Source organism: Chiloscyllium plagiosum, chromosome 1 (assembly GCF_004010195.1).
Source record: "Chiloscyllium plagiosum isolate BGI_BamShark_2017 chromosome 1, ASM401019v2, whole genome shotgun sequence".
NCBI classification, from domain to species: domain Eukaryota; kingdom Metazoa; phylum Chordata; class Chondrichthyes; order Orectolobiformes; family Hemiscylliidae; genus Chiloscyllium; species Chiloscyllium plagiosum.
This window is the reverse complement of record NC_057710.1, coordinates 29,885,648-29,902,342: the sequence shown is the minus strand read 5'-3', so window position 1 is coordinate 29,902,342 and position 16,695 is coordinate 29,885,648. Positions and strand designations below refer to the sequence as shown.

At 40.6% G+C, this 16,695-nt stretch overlaps 1 protein-coding gene across 5 annotated transcripts in view; it reads left to right on the top strand.

Annotated features, from left to right (window-relative positions):
- The first annotated feature begins 737 nt into the window (after positions 1–737).
- The window catches only part of si:dkey-21a6.5 (signal peptide, CUB and EGF-like domain-containing protein 2), a 47,774-nt gene continuing 31,816 nt past the window's right edge, over positions 738–16,695 (top strand). For 3 of the 5 annotated variants that reach the window (XR_006314891.1, XR_006314889.1, XM_043712249.1), the window contains exon 1: positions 738–1,429. Coding sequence is in view for 2 of the 5 variants with exons in the window: in XM_043712249.1 (XP_043568184.1) it covers positions 1,195–1,429 (235 nt within the window). In the remaining 3 variants the exon portion in view is untranslated. Of the gene's footprint in view, positions 1,430–1,512; positions 1,929–16,695 lie in introns of those variants that run through there. The other 2 variants (XM_043712511.1, XM_043712423.1) reach the window with 2 other exon arrangements.

The following is a 16,695-nucleotide window of genomic DNA, read 5'->3' as shown; positions in this document are numbered from 1 at the left end:
ATTCCTCTGCTCTTCTTCAAAATGCATCAAGGGAACTTTTAAACAACCAGGCATTTTGATGTCCCACAGCATCTACAACATTAAAGCACTGGGCCGTCAGCCTTAATTTTTGTGTTGAACATTGGGTATGGTGCTTGAATCCAGCATCTTGTGACTCTCAGTAAATAGTGTTAGCAACCGAGTCACAACTGACACTGACTATGACCTGATCGTTTATCGCTATTCGGTCAAATAACAAAAGAATAAAACTTTTTTCAAAAGTATTGTGCTAGCTGGAAAGCTGAAAAAAAAATCATTTTAGGAAACGTGGGCGGCATGGTCAGGTTGGACCGAAGGGTCTGTTTCCATGCAGTATGACTCTATGAGTTTCAGCTATAGGGAGAGGCTGATTAGGCTGGGGCTGTTTTCCCTGGAGAGTCAGAGGCTGAGGGGCCACCTTATGCTGTAGGTGTTTATAAGACATGAGGGGATAGGGATAATAGACAAGGTCTATGCCCTGGGGTGGGGAAGTCCAGAACTAGAGGACATACGTTTATGGTGAGAGGGGAAAGATTAAAAGGGATTTAGGGGCAACTTTTTCATGCAGAGGGTGGTGCGTGTATGGAATGAGCTGCCAGAGGAAGTGGTGGAGGCTGGTACAATTACAACATTTAAAAGGCATCTGGATGGGTATGTGAATAGGAAGGATTTGGAGGGATATGGGTCGGGTGCTGGCTCACTCGGTGGTGTAGATCTAAGGTGACCAGCTATTTCACGTTCCAAGACAGCTCCATATCTGGAGCAAGTTCGGCACCTCACTGCTTCTATAACTCTTCAACATTTATCTCTCGTTGGTTCTTTTCCCAGAAGGAAAGAAACGATAAAACTTGTGAATGACGCATACTTCAAAATGCAGCTCCAAAACAATAGATTCGTTTCCAATTTTCACTGTTTTTCTTTAACCGGTAGCCGAGATTTCAACGGGACAGCCACGGTGTTTTTAGAGGACAGTTCAAAATAGCCGCAGCTATACCCAGATTCACTCAAGCAAGGTTTTGCCAACTGATGTGAAAGTATTTAAACAGACGTTACACTTGTTTTTAAAAGAAAGGCGCACAGAGTTCTGTCCTGAAGGACTAATGAGAAACTGTAGTGACCACACCCCCACAGGGTGAAGAATGACAACATTGGAACCTGTCACATGATGGGAATCATATGATAGATTTGATGTGGCTGTCGGTCGAATTTTCATTTGTGTCATCAAAGTGTGGACAAAAACACAAGGAGAGAGGACTAAAACAGGCAAAGCTGATAGAGTCACGGTGGAAGAGGAAGAGGAAGAGTGCTATTCGCTCGTTGAAGTTTCCAGCGGCTAAGAGACAGAATAGGGGAGGCAACATGAGACACTCGGAGCTAACGTACTCGCTTCTCGCCGTGATGTCCTCTCTGGGTGAGGAATATTGATTATAAACGTGGCTTTCATTTAGTGTATTAGCGAGTATTACTTATTGGCATATGTTTTTGCATCAAACATTTAATATTTAAACTAATGATCACAGAACAATGACAATGCATTTCTTTCCCATCGCTTTCTCGCTCATTCCTTTTCCACGTCCAGTCAATTTTTTAATAAGTTTCTATAAAAGCTAGGAACTTAAAGTCAAAGCTGACGATCATCGGCCGTTCCTGGGTTTGACCTGTCCTTTTGTTTAATGACACATGGGAGGTGACTGCTCTCTCTGTTCAGCGTGTTCTGGTTCAAAACCGACTGCAAACGTCTGGTAGGCTGGGGAAATGCGTCTCTGATGAACAGTCACCAAACTGATAGAAGCTACCGAAATGGTCTTTGTGTTTTATGCTTCTGTGAGGGAATGGACATAAAAAGGCTTATCTACTACAGCTGGCTACAGCTAACTACTACTAGGCGGAGATGTTAAAGATACCTGCGGGTCAGTTAGTTATTGAGTGAGAAAAGAAACATTTTAATGTTGAATGTAATTGAATCAGCAATGAAAGGATGAATTTATACACGAAATACTTGTTTTAAACCAGGACTTATCTGGATCAGTTGGAATGAAAGCCAAATCATTTGAAGGATTTCTCTGTCATCTGGTCCCTCTGTGGTTTAAATGCAGTTTTCTGTTGTCCATATAGTGCATAGTTTTAGATTCTTACTGTACACTAGATTTAAAGGGCTTGTGAAAGCTCTATCCACCTAACTCCTGTAGAGCAGAATCAAGTTAAAACCTCCTTGTTTTATTATACTCAAGTTTGCCCAAAAGGTTACGAAGGGTTTAAAAACCCAGAAAGTTAAATTCAAAGATTGAACAACACTTTTTTTTGGGTTCTTCTGAGATGTCACCTTAAAGTGTAAATTATTTATAGAGACAGTTTTTTGAATACTGTGGCACTGATCAGGGCGAGCGTAGGTCTGCAGCGAGGATTATTAAAGGTTTGTGAGCAGCTTGAAACAATGAGTCGTGTTCATGTTTAATACTATGCCCCTTGAGTGAATGTGTATGTGCTGTGATTGAGGTATTTGCGAAATGGTTAGGCCACACATCTGTGATTTAGCAATGTATTGTGACTCTACCTGGACTTCTGGCCCAGACATGAAAGTCTCACATCCATCAGGAGTGTCTGAACAGATTGGTGCTTTCAAAATGTTTTTTACAAGCAGCCTCCATTTGCATAGGGCTAGTCAATGGAAGGGAGTAGTTTGTATGTGTGTTTCACTGGATATTGTGAATAACCTGATGTGGAACATTCCTGCTTCCTTTTGCCAAAATGCTACTTATAAAAATGTGCTGTACCCTACAGTGTTTAAACTCTGTATTAACGTCATCCTGTCCATATCCCCCTCTTGCCCCATTCATGTATGGAGCAAACTTCCCCTTAAGTATATCTATGGTATTTGTCACAACCATTCCAAACAAGTGGGTTCTACATTTCTACCACTCCCTGAGCACTGTCAGTGCCTACATTGTCCTAGGCATGCCTATATATGGAAACACTGTTTAAGTCATATTCACCCTAGCTTAAAGATTTCTGACAAGTTTACTCTTTGTGTCACACTGCATGCCAAAACAATGCGGTGGATGGAATTGACAATCATAAGCCACTTGCATTTTGAGACCTGGCCAGAACAGAAATTGCTGGGAAAACTCAGCAGGTCTGGCAGCATCGATGGAGAGCAAGCAGAAATAACATTTCAGGTCCTGTGACCTTTCTTCAGAACTTGTATGAAGTAAACATCAATATTTGAGTCATTGAAGAATTCAGTTAAAATGGTCATCAACAAAGTGTTAGCTATGGCTTAGCATAGGATCTTTCCAATTGAATTTGAAAATTTGACTTTAGTTTCAAATACTTAAGCACATAATCTCCGAAATGCAATCTTTTAGGTTAGGAGCTGTCTTTGTTCTGAATACTGGATGTGAAATGTTAACTCTGATTTCTCTCCACAAATGCTGCCAGACTTGCTGAGCTTTTCCAGCAATTTCTGTTTTTGTTTCTGATTTTCAGTATCTGCAGTTTTTTTTTGTTATATTTTGAGACCAGTTGAGTTGCTGAGCAACTTATGTTTTTGTTTGTGAACTCTTTGTATTTACTTAGTTTTGTTACATAATACTTCAAGGATTTTTTAAACAAAAGTTACACAAAGGCAGATGACTAAAAGATTTGGTTAAAAAGATAGATCTTAAAGATTGTTTTCAGAGGCAATTGTCTCTCTGCCAGAACTTGGAGCACATGAATTTCAATGGTTCAAGAAGGTGCTCACCACTTTCTCAAGGGCCACTAGGGAGGGACAGTAAATTCTGACCATGAGAGAATTTTTTAAAAAAGCTTTAGCACAAATGGAAGGCATGAGTGCCAATGGTGGAGTTTTCAAGATTGGAGATTAGGCAAAAGTGAGGACTGCAGATGCTGGAGATCAGAGTCAAGGTTAGAGTGGTGCTGGAAAAGCACAGCAGGTCAGGCAGCATCTGAGGAGCAGGAAAATCAACATTTCGGGCAGGAGTCCCTCTATTCCTGATGAAGGGCTCCTGCCCGAAATGTCGATTTTACTGCTCCTTGGATGCTGCCTAACCTACTGTGCTTTTCCAGCATCACTCTCTAATCTTGACCAAGATTGGAGATTGTCAGCAGATCAGAAATCGGTAAGCACCACTATCAAGGTGGCTCGGTGGGGAGGGTAGTGGAGAATAGTCAGGAGAGAGGCTTTGCAAGGAGTTGGAACAAAGATGGGAATTTTGAAAATAAAGGCACTGCTAAACCAAGAGCAAGCGTAAGTCAGTGAAAATAACTTTAAGATTGTTAAACCCAATACCTTTAGGTTTAAAAGAGTAACCTACAGATTAAATTTTGACCAACATCTGGATGCAGCAAGCTTCTGATGGCTTCAAATTACAATAAATCCCTCAGCTCTGATTAAAGACTGCCAATGACAATTGCTTCCTTGGTTGCAAACTGTTAAAAATAATCATTTGGAGCCCTAATTTTGAACTATTTACAGCAACACCACTATCAGTACAAGGTGTGAACACTTTATTTTTAAAAAGCATCAAAATTGAGTCCCTTTAAGAATACAAATAAAATGATCAACAAAATGTAGAATATTCCACTCTGAGTCTGAAAGTTTGACCTTAACTTCTGTTAATTAATTACATAATTAACATAGAGATGTCCAGCTCAGAAACAGACCCTTGTCCATCTCATCCATGCTGACCAGATATCCTAAATTAATTTAGTCCCATTTGCCAGCACTTGGCCCATATCCCTCTAAACCCTTCCTATTCATGTACCCATCCAGATGCCTTTTAAATGTTGGAATTTCAGAACTACTTTCTTTTTGATGGGTTAGGCACTGCCTTCCCCTTCAAGTGGAAATAATTTTTTAAAATTCCATGGTACAGTTTTTAAAAAGTACCTTTCCTGTATCCACTGGACAGAAACCACATCGTGGGTGGATATCATAGCTCAGTTCACCCACTCACTGGAAAACTTCCAAAAACTTTTTGTTGTTCTGAAATTAAATTGCTGAATTGAATAGATGACAGAATCCACCCAAAACCAACAGAATGCTTTGTTACAGGTTCATGTCAGGTCCCATTGCAATTTGACTGCAATTTTACCTGCTGGTCTACGTTTGAAAGCTCCCTGCTGAGTAAAGGTGGTGGGAAAGATTAACCAATCTAGGAGAGCAGGGATGATCACTTGGAGCTCTTGAAAATAGCTGAGATCTTCCACACAGTTTTTTTTTCCCCATTATGTCTCATCTGATTTCTTCTGACCTGATTGATCTCCCATTGATATTCATGAGCAAAAAACCTGCCTCCGGTTAAAACATTCATGTAGTTTGTATCTGCTGTTGGTAACTTGCTGGGTGAAGATTGGATGTTGCTACATTACAACAGTGACTTCAGAAGTATTTTAATTAGCTGTAAAGTTTTGTGGGCTTGTGAAATTGTGCAAGCTGCTGTTTAAATGCATGCACTTTCATTTCCTTTATTTTCTTTTCCTCTTTTACATTTTTCTTCTGACTTCTTTTCCTTTGGACACATGTATCATTATTGTTAAAGATTTTGTGATATAGCTGCTTATGTTCTTTTGTAAGAAATGTTTTTCCTGGTTTTTGTAAAAGCCTTTGCTTGATTCCAGCAGGTAATGCAACTGTTTGTCATAAAGACGCAGCAAGTTGCACTTTTCCAATATCTAGGCTGGATTTCCTTACTGTAAGTTGGATACAGTTCATGTAATGCTAACAGCACTTTCTGGTGTTACTTGTTAAATTAACACTTCCAATGCGCTAGTTTCCAGGACATTGTTTTGTGTACCCAGTTAATGTGGCAGTCTGGAAAGAGCTAGATTAGCTCATTACACCAGAACTGGCTGTCTGAAACAGTGCTACCCAAATGTGGACAGAGGTACAAATTAGCAATTTTTGAAACTAAGTACCTGACTGCTGTCCTCCTCACTTTGTGATGGTGAGCAGTGTGTTGCGGAAGGAAAGTTTCTCCACTGGTACCCTGTGATTCGAACTAAATTTTCCCATGAGGAGTCATTTAATACGGAGAAGCACCATGTTATTTTTTTTGGTAGAAAAGAAATTTATTGCACAGAAGGAAGCCATTCAGCAGATCAGTCAGTGCTGGTTGACAAAGAGCAGCACAGCCTAATGCCACCGTCGGTGTTGCACATGGTGTTTGGAGATCGTGATACAGTGAAGTACTTTTGTTTTAGAAAGTTTTTAATCCCCTGTGCATTGCCGTTTTGAATCCAGAACCATCTGCACATGTGAAAACGGCTTCTGTGATGCTGTGCTTGCTGTTGTTGTGAATTAATGGTGCAGTTCCGTGTCATAATCAAACTGAAGTGGATCCACTTGCTGTTAGACTGATCTAGATGCAGTGCTTTATAGGAAGAAGTGTGCTGTTCTGTTGTGACTGCTGCCCTATTGAATTGAATGTACATCTGACACAAATATATTTGCTTGCCTCCGATTAATTCTCTTGTGCCTCTTTAAACTGAGCAATAAGTATTGCTATCTTCCACTTATTGACAGAGTAGTGCTTTAAATTACTGCAATGGTCCCCAACCCAGTGCAATTATAAAGCCCCTGAGCAGAGTCTGAGTGGTAAAAGCTTTGTAGGTGCTCAGTGATCAAAGTGAGAAAACACCTTTTAAAAGATTCGTTGAGAATGGAAGGCAGGGAGTCAGTGTAACTAATACCTGGATTGACCCTCTGCGTAGAGGAGTCAATTTGGTTCTGAATTTGCATGTGGCGCTCTGCCTTGTAGCAGTGTTGTCCAAAACCACAGCCTGTTTTTTTGATGAGGGTTTCTGTCTCCTCCATCGTTTTCAGGCAGAGTTCCTGATTCCCCCACCATGCTCTGGGTGAAAAGATTTCCTCTCGACCTCCACTTGAAACCTCTTACCCTAATGTTCTATCAAAAGGTGAGAGAGTTAGAATGCGCTTGCTCTCTGACTGACCGCATTGGTGAAAGCTGGAACGTTTTGGGCCTGCATTTGAAATGTGGTAATGGGTTTTCTTTCTCATTTAACTACAGGTGTAGGTTTCAGCTTATCTGCTGATCAGTCTTGTGTTTTACTTCCACTTTGAGACTGCAGTACTTCAGTTTCTATACTTTGCTGAGGTTATTTTAATAATGAATCTTTTTCTCAGTAACTGTCCAGTTAATTGGTATGTGCAGCACCCTAATCTGAAGTGGTGACATGCTCCTTGTCATTTTTTTTTGTTCCACATTCCAAACAAAAACCTTGTGACGTGGTTTCAGTTTGTGGTGTACAGGTTTTCCCTCTTGCGTCAATTAATAAATTTTTAGTGTTTCCTTCAGCACTTGTTTACAAGAATGGTACTTTTTTGGGAGTGAATCCAGGAAAAGCATCTTTTAATCTGTTTGTTGTCTAAGTTTAGGTCATTTGGCTCTTTTGAATGTGCTCCACCATTCAATAGGATCACAGCTGAACATCTACTCCAATGTCAAACTGCCTTTCTTTCTCCCCATACCCTTAACTTCCAGAAATCTATCTATTTCTTTCTTAAATATATTCAGTGACTTGGCCTGTCTTGGAAGAAGATTACACAGGTTTCCCAACTTCTAAGTGAAGAAATTCCTACTCCTGTCAGTCTGTAATGGCGTGCCTGAGATCGTGAGCCCTTTTCCTGCACTCGTGAGTAAGGGCAAACATCATTGCTGCATCTAGCCTATCCAATCCTATAAGAACTTTCTTTCAATGCAATTCCCTCTCTTTCTTCTAAACTCCAATGAATACAAGCCCAGTTGACCAAATCACTCCTTGTATGACAAACCTGCTGTCCCAGAAATCATTCTGGTGAACCTTCACTGCCGTCACCTTCCCCGGGTAAGGTTACCAAAGCTGCATACATTATTTCATCTTTGGTTTTTACTGAGACCCCATACACTATGATATCCTTACTCCTGTACGTACTTCCATTGAACCCTCTTGAACTGAAGGCCAACTCAATCATGGCTTCTTAAATATTACTATTATTTGGTTTGGTGACTGCACTCTGCACTCTGATATATAGTTTCATCAGATACTATCTTCAAATACACAAGTGAGATATTTTAGATTCATATGTTTGCACGTTTCAATAACTCCAAGGAATTTACGCACTAATAAATTAAAACTTTTATTTCAAGATAACATCCAAAGACTGACAGGGGGAGGTACAGCGCTATGGTGTCAACATAGATTGTGTTCAAGTAAAGCACTAGACTTTAGTCCTCTAGATTTTACAACAGCTAATTTCATATGCACATCACATGTAAGAATGCTTCCTTTATTTTAAATTCTCCACTAATGTTCTGCTTGCACTATGCTGCAGCATGGTTTAATTGGCACCAAGCCAAATAGTTCATGCTGTCACCTCAACTCCTCTACCTGCTGTTCCATTTCTGATTCAAGCTGACTGAACACAGCAGAAACTCAGTCGAGACTGTCTTATTTGGTAATGTGCTGAATTATGTGGGGTTTTTTTGACACATGGTGCACGTTATGCAGTTGGACATGGGACATTTTTCCTTGTACTAACACGTTCCTGTGTAATTTTATTTTTGAAAACTGACCAGAAATTAAGTTTGTCATCTGAACTGTTATCCCAAGAGTGATTCTCATTTGCACAATATAGGCTTCTGAAGGTTAAAAAGTAAAGTGGAGGGATAGCATTAATTGGTGGGTGGGGGGAAAAGTTATCAAATTAATCTTTTGTCTGTAGTTTGCTTTCATTTCTTAAAAAAATTCATTTATGGGAAGTGGGCATTGCTGGCTGGACCAGCATCTTTCTTTGAGATGGTGGTGGTGAGCTGCCTTCATGAATCGCTGCAGTCCGTCTGCTGTGGGTTGACCCACAATGCCATAAGGAAGGGGATTCCAGAATTGTGACCCCATGATAGTGAAGGAACAATTTCTAAACCAGAATGATGAGTGCCTTGGAGGGGTACATGCAGGTAGTGATGTTCCCATGTATCTGCTGCCCTTATTCTTCTAGATGGAAGTGGTTGTTGGTTTGGAAGGTGCTGTCTGAGGATCTTTGGTGAATTTCTGCACTGCATCTTTTATAGGTGGTGGTAGTGGTAGTGGTAGTAGTAGCAGCAGCAGCAGCAGCACCTACTGAGAGTCTGTGGTGGAGGGAGTGATTTAGTGCCAGTGAAGTGGGCTGCTTTATCCTGGATGGTGTCAATTGTGTTATTGGAGCTACACCCATCCAGGCAAGTGGGGAGTATTCTATCTCACTCCTGACTTGTCTTGTAGATGGTGAATAGGCTTTGGGGAGTTGAGAAGTGCGTTACTCACTGCAGGGTTCTCAGTGCCTGACTTGTTCATATAGTCACTGTGTTAGGTTCTTTTCCCAAAGTTTCACACACGAGATGCAATTCGCGCACACCAACTTCTACAAACAGTTAAAATTTATTAAAGCTTGTACAGGCTAGGTAACCCCCTTTGGCCCTCCTCGCTGGTGTGCAAGGTTGAGTCAAAGAGGCCCTGAAGAAAGGAAACACATCCACTTTATACAGGTCAGTTGGTCATGCTTTTGCCTGAAACGTCGATTTTGTTTTTTATCTTTTTTTTTCCCCCCGCTCCTCAGATGCTGCCTGACCTGCTGTGCTTTTCCAGCATAACCACATGTAACCACATGTTACCCCAGTTACAATGGAAGGAAGAGGTAATCCTTGGAGATAATGTAAATGTAAATGCCCTAACCCTGTGGAATCAAAATGCAAATGATTTCCTGACTCAGTGATTTCCCCCAAGACAATGTAGATGAGATATGCTTTAGTATCGGGGAGGGGGGGGGAGAGAATGATCCTGCAAACCATTTTGATTGGCTGGGGATAGCTATGAAAGCATTTATGAATGGAGCAGACTGACTGAGAGATTAATTTGATAATAGCAGTAAAATAGTAAGTGACTGCCCAAATGAAGTGAGGATTACAATGAATAGTCATCCACGTTCCTGTATGCCATCTGTGAGACAGAATGTCACCCCCACCCACTTCCAGAATGTTCAGCTTCTTGGATCAAGACAGTACAGTCTAACCCTTTAACATTACATTAAATTATACTCTCTGTCTGGACATTAATCTTTTAACATTACAACTGTATCTTTATGGCTAGTCCAATCCAGTTTCTGGTCAGTGGTAACCCTCAGGATAGGATATTGTCAGTGGGGGATTCAGTGATTATAATGTTAAGGGCTAATTGTTAGATTCTCTCATGAAAATGGTAATTGCTTGCCATTTGTATGGTGCAAATGTTACTGACTACTTGTCAACCCAAGCCTGGATTTTGTTCATGGTTTGCTGCATATCAACATAGATTGAGGAATTATGAATGATGTTGAGCATTGTGGAATCATCAGCAAACAGCCACTTTTCTCACCTTCTGATGGTAAGAATGAACTGAAGATGGTCGGACCTAGGACACAATGTTAAGGAACCGCTATGGAGATGTCCTGGAACAGTGATGACTGACTTCCAACAATCACAGCCATCATTCTCTGTCCCAGGTATGATTCCAAACCTGATTTCCCCCCATTTCTCACTTATTTTAGTTTTGCTTGGGCTCCTTAATGCCGTGCTTGGTCAAATGCAGACTTGATGTCAAGGACAGTCACTTTAGCATGATGATAGTGCTGTGCTATACAATAGACAATATCCTTTTGTGAAAATGGAACTTGTTTCCATAAGGTGGTCATTCCTACCAATTTGGTCATGGATCTCCGTGTAGTTGAGGATGAGCTCAAGTATGTTCTCTCCCCTGCATTCCTCCTTCAATTGCTATAAACTTAGTCTGGCAACTATGTTCTTTAGGACCCTGTCAGCTTGGTCAGTAGTGGTGTTGCCAAGCCACTTTTATAAGACCACACATTGCTGGTGAAGGGCTTATGCCTGAAACGTCGATTCTCCTTCTCCTCGGATGCTGCCTTACCTGCTGTGCTTTTCCAGCACCGCTCTTTTTCACTTTTATAAGACCATAAGACAGAGCAGAAATGGGCCTTTCAGCTCATGACCATTTCAATCAGATTTTGGCTAATCTGAACACAACTCCACCTTCCTGCCTTTTCCTTATAACCCATGATTAAAAATCTTGTCTCGCCCTTGAATGCCATTAACAATCCAACCTGGACAGATCTCTGCGATAAAGAATCCCACTCGTTCACTACCATCTGAGAAAATAAATTATTTGCTATCTGTCTTAAATGGGTAATCCCTTACTTAGCGATATTGCCCTTGATTCTATACTCTCCCTCAAGAGGGAACTACCTTTCTCTGCCAAGTCTCCTAAGAATCTTGTATGTTTTAATAAGGTCTTCTCTCATTGTTCTAGACTGAGTATAGTGCCAGCCTACTCATTCTGTTCTCATAAGACAGTCAATCTATACCCAGGATCAGCCCCTTGAACCAACTCTGGACTGCCTCCAGTGCCAGTGCATCTTTCTTTTGATAAAGAATGTTGGTCCCTTAAAGGATGAGACTGGCGAGTTGATAGTGGGGAAGAATGAAATGGCAGGGACTCTAAATCAATATTTTGCATCAGTTTTCACAATAGACAGGACACTGAAACCATCCTAATAGTAACAGGTTTTGCAGAGATTTATAGAAAAGGAGGACCTTAGCACTTTCTCTCTGCCCAGTGATCGAAATACTTTTGAGCAAACTGCCTGAATTAAAGGCTAACAAGTCTCCAGGGTCTAAAGGCCTACAAGCTTGTGTTTTAAAGGAAGTGAAAGCTAGATAGTGGATGCATTGATTATAATATGGAAAGGCCCCAAATGGATTGGAAAAAAAACACTAATTTAATATCCTTATCTGAAATTATTAGAATCTGTTATTATGTTTGTAGTAACCTATTTTCTAATTAACCTGTTCACTGATGTTATTACACATCTCTGGAAAAGGTGTGACTTGAACCCAGCCCTCCTGGCTCAAAGGCAGGAACACTACCACTGTATCACAAGAGCCTCCTAAGGATTTAGGAATGCTACACTTGAAAAGTTAACCATGCTGACTCTGATGAATTGTGTTTTATTTTGGAGGCTAAAATATTTGACGAACTTGCTGGACTACTTTGAAGATATTGGGATCGAAAAGTGTGGCATTGGAAAAGCATAGCAGGTCAGGCAGCATCTGAGGAGCTGGAGAGTCGATGTTTCAGGCATAAGCCTGTCATCGGAAATGTTGGTGGAGGGGAAGGGTGGATCTGGGATGAAGTGGGGGGGGGGAGGGGGGAGAGATGAGGAAATGGTGAAGTTGACATTAATGTTGTGTAGTTGGAGGGTCCCAAGGTGGAAGATGAGGTATCAGGTGGCTTGGATTTGGTGGTAGAGGAAGCCACTTTCTCTACTTTGAAGATGTGACAAGTGAAGTGGATAATGAGGGTCCTGCAGATGTATATCTGGATTTCCAGAAGGCATTTGATGAGGTGCCACATGAACGATTAGTGCACAAGGCAAGATCACACAGGTTTAGGGGTAATATATTCTTTTGGATAAGGGTTTGGCTAATCAACAAAAAGAGAGTCAATCTTTTACTGATTGGCAAGTGTAATAGTCAGGTGCCACAGAGTTTGGTCATCAGAGCCCCAGTTACTTACAATCTTATATTAATGACATGAATACAGGGACAGAAGATACTATCGCCACTTTTGCACATGACACTAAAATAGGTGGGAAGGTAGGTTGCAAGAAATGAGAAATTTACAAATAGATATGGATAGTTTAGGTGAATGGGCCAAAATTTAGCAAGTTTATTGTGGACAAGTAAAGCAACTTGTCTAAATGGAGAGAAAATGCAAAATGCTTCAGTGCAGAGGGATCTGGGTGTTCTTGTCATGAATTGTAGAAAGCCAGTATACATCAGGTAGTGAGGGCAAATGGAACTTTGACATTTATTTTTAAAGGAATGGCATTAAAAAAAAGGAAGTATTGTTGTAATTGTACAAGACATTGGTGATCCATACTGGAGTGGAGGTTTAGTCTCTTTACATTTTTTAAAAAAAAAATTGCATTGGAGGCAATTTAGAGAAGGTTCACTTTGATTCATTCCAGAGATTAAAGACTTGTTTTATGAGGAGAGAATGAGTAGTTTAGGCCTCTACACATTACAGTGTAGAAGGATAAATGATTTAATTGAGGTATAAAACAGGGTAAGAGAGTTTAATAAAGGAAACATAAAGTGGATGTTTCCTGCCGTGGGGCAACAAGAGGTCATAGTTTTATGTATGATTCTAAAACCGAGATGAGCAGGAATTACTTCTCTCAAAAGGTCTTGAATCTGAAATTCACTACCCGAGAATGTAGTGGACACTGATTAAAGATAAGGGGATAGACAGACAGAATTTCAATTAGTAGTGGCTAAAGGGTTATGGGGAACAGGAAAGTCGAATTGAGCCTGACATCAGATCAGCCATGATCGTTTAAAATGGCAGAGCAGGCTCGAAGGGCTGAATGGCCTACTCCTCCTTGTTCTTAGAAGGGATCCAAAATGGTTCACCGTATTCTAGGTGTGGTTTTATAAGTGTCTTGTATAGTTTTAGCGAGATGTCCCTTTTTTATACTCGATTCCCTTTGACATAAAGACCAACTTTCCATTTGCCTTCCCTATTATCCACTGAACTTGGATGCTAATTTTTTGTGATTTATGCACAAGTGTCTCAAACTCTCCTCTGCTGTAGCTTTTGGCAGTCTTCTCTCATTTAATCAATAATATTCAGCTCCTCTATTCTTCCTGTCAAAATACATAACCTCAGACTTTCCTATATTTTATTCCATCTGCCAATTTTTGCCTAGGCATTTCTGTTATCACTGCAGACTCTGTTATCCTCATCACTTGCCTTTCCAACTATTTGTCATCTGCATACTTGGCTTCAGCACAATCATTTTCTCATCCAAGTCATTAACATGTATTGTAAATAATTGTGGCCCAAACATTGTTCCACTGGTACGCCATTAGTTACAAGTCACTGTTCTGAAAACGTCTCTTAGCCCAACTTTCTGTCTTCTATTAGTTAGTTAGTCCTCTCTCCATGTTGATTAATGTGTTACCACTGTTACCAGGCACTTATCTTATAGGTGGAATCTTTGAGGAGAAAATGAGGTCTGCAGATGCTGGAGATCAGAGCTGAAAATGTGTTGCTGGAAAAGCGCAGCAGGTCAGGCAGCATCCAGGGAACAGGAGAATCAACGTTTCGGGCATAAACCCTTCTTCAGGAATGAGGAAAGTGTGTCCAGCAGGCTAAGATAAAAGGTAGGGAGGAGGGACTTGGGGGAGGGGCGTCAGAAATGCAGAGGAGATGACTTGGGGTGTGCAGTGAGAGAGGGACTCACTGAAATCTTTGTAGAGGGAGGAAGAGAGCTTCTTCAAGGAAGGCCTCCTTCCTACCTTTTTATCTTAGCCTGCTGGACACACTTTCCTCATTCCTGAAGAAAGGCTTATGCCCGAAACGTCGATTCTCCTGTTCCCTGGATGCTGCCTGACCTGCTGCGCTTTTCCAGCAACACATTTTCAGCTCTTATAGGTGCCCTACAATGGCTACTTGTCTTCCCTATTACCCACTGAGCTTGGATACTAACTTTTTGTGATTTCTGCGCAAGTGTCTCAAACACTCCTCTACTGGAAACACCTGGAAATCGAAATATATTGCATCTACTACTTTCCCTTTATCTAACCAGCTTTTACCTCTTCAGGGAATTTTCATTTATTTGTTAGGCAAGCTTTCCCCTTTATGAAGCCACTGCTGACTTCGCTTGATGGTATCGTTTATTTCTAAATGCTCTGCTTTTGTGTTCTTTATGGTAGTCGGTAACGTCTGATATTAGGAAACCGTTAAGCTAACTAGCCTTTTAGTTAGCCTTTTTTTTGTCTCCTTCCCTTTGTAACTTAGAGTTGCATTGGCATTTTTCAAATACTCTGGGACTTCTCTAGAATCTGCGGATTCCCAATATTGCTGTAGCTACTTCCTTTAATATCCTAGGATTGCTCCAGTCTAATCTGGGAGACTTATCCATTTTTAGCTCCATTCTTTTCTCTAGTGCTTTTTCTTTTTTTCTTCCCCCTCTCTCCTCTGCCCGTTGAATATTTTTGTGTTTTCGCAATGCTGTTTATCTTGTTATTACTTGCAAATGTACCTTCAAAGTTCACTTTTTATTCTTTGATCATCGTTTGGTTTTCAAAACTTCTTTTAATCCTCTGATCACCAGTCTTGCCACATAGTATGTTTCTTTTTCTTTAAATTTGATGTTATCCTTAACTTTGCTGTTTAATCACAGTTTCCTTATCCCCTTGCTAGAACTTGATCCTTAATGACCAACACAAAGACACCACCCATTGTGCCTCACCACTCTCTTGTTATTTCCTCCAAGTGTTGCTCAACATGGATGAGCACTGATTCATCAGCAGGAAGTTTCTTTATCTGTATTTAATCTTATGCTATAAGTCATCAATGTTGAGGATTTCAAAGACAAATCCCTCCCACTATGGTGCCACCTCTGGGCCTTTCCATTGGGAAAGGAGAAAGAAGGTTAATGAAAACAAATGTAGGTCCCTGACAGTTGGAAACGGGCAAGTTATAATGGGGAGCAAAAAGATAGCAGACCAGTAGAGGGGGTGTCTCATTGAAAGCTGTGAAGTTCTAATAGGACTGGGTAGGGTAAACAGGATGTTCCCGATGATCAGGGAGTCTAAAATATGGGGTAGGTCATTTAGGACTCAAATGCTGAGATATTTTGTCATGAAGAGAATGATGAACCTATGGAATTCTCTGCCACAGAAAGTGGTTAAGAGCAAAGCACTGTTTTTAAGAAGGGGTTTGACATAATTATTTGGTGCTAAAGGGATCAAAGGTATGGGGAGAAAATGGGAACGGGGTATTGAATTGGATGATCAACTGTGATTGTATAGAATGACAGAGTGGGTTCAAAGGGCCGGGTGACCTACCTCCTATTGTCCATGTTTCGGTGACATACCTTGAGCAGTATAAATATCTGGGACATTCTGCTCTATTACGGTCCCGAGAGTGTAACTGGGGCTGTTGTTTAGTGAGTCTGAGCAACAGTTCTCCCAGTTTTGGTACTAGCTCATAGTTAGAAATGTGGAATTTACAGGATTGACAAGGCTGAATTTGACTTGTTTGTCATGTTTTTTTTTAAATACGCATGAAGGGTTATGTCCTTTTTTTTAACCTTGACCGAAAGAAGAACTTTTATTGCAGCTGTACCAACCTTCTAATTTCTTGCACCAACCATCCTCGTGGCCTGTTCTTGCTGCAATTCACAAATAGATTGCTAATGAGTGGTGTGCTTTCTCATCCTGTCTTTCCTCTGAGCATTGTATTATCATCTTGTTTACTACCAAATAGAGCATCCTGTGAAAGGATGCTGCTTTCATTATTGATTTTTATGGCAATTTGAGCACAAAGTATCAGTCCTGTAGCTCCAATTTTTATACTGATTTTTGATGGAACTCATGATTTTGTTTTGTGCTGTGATTTAAACAATTGGGAAATGAAAAAGAAGCCACAGTGTAAGGATGCTGTTAGTTTTAACCGTGTCTGGTACTGTGCTCACTTGAATTTCTTCTGGTCTGCTGCAGTGTGGTTAAATTGAAAGCATTGATATTTTCATGATGTCGATGAGGTGAATATCAATTCAATCCCTTAATTACTGTAATG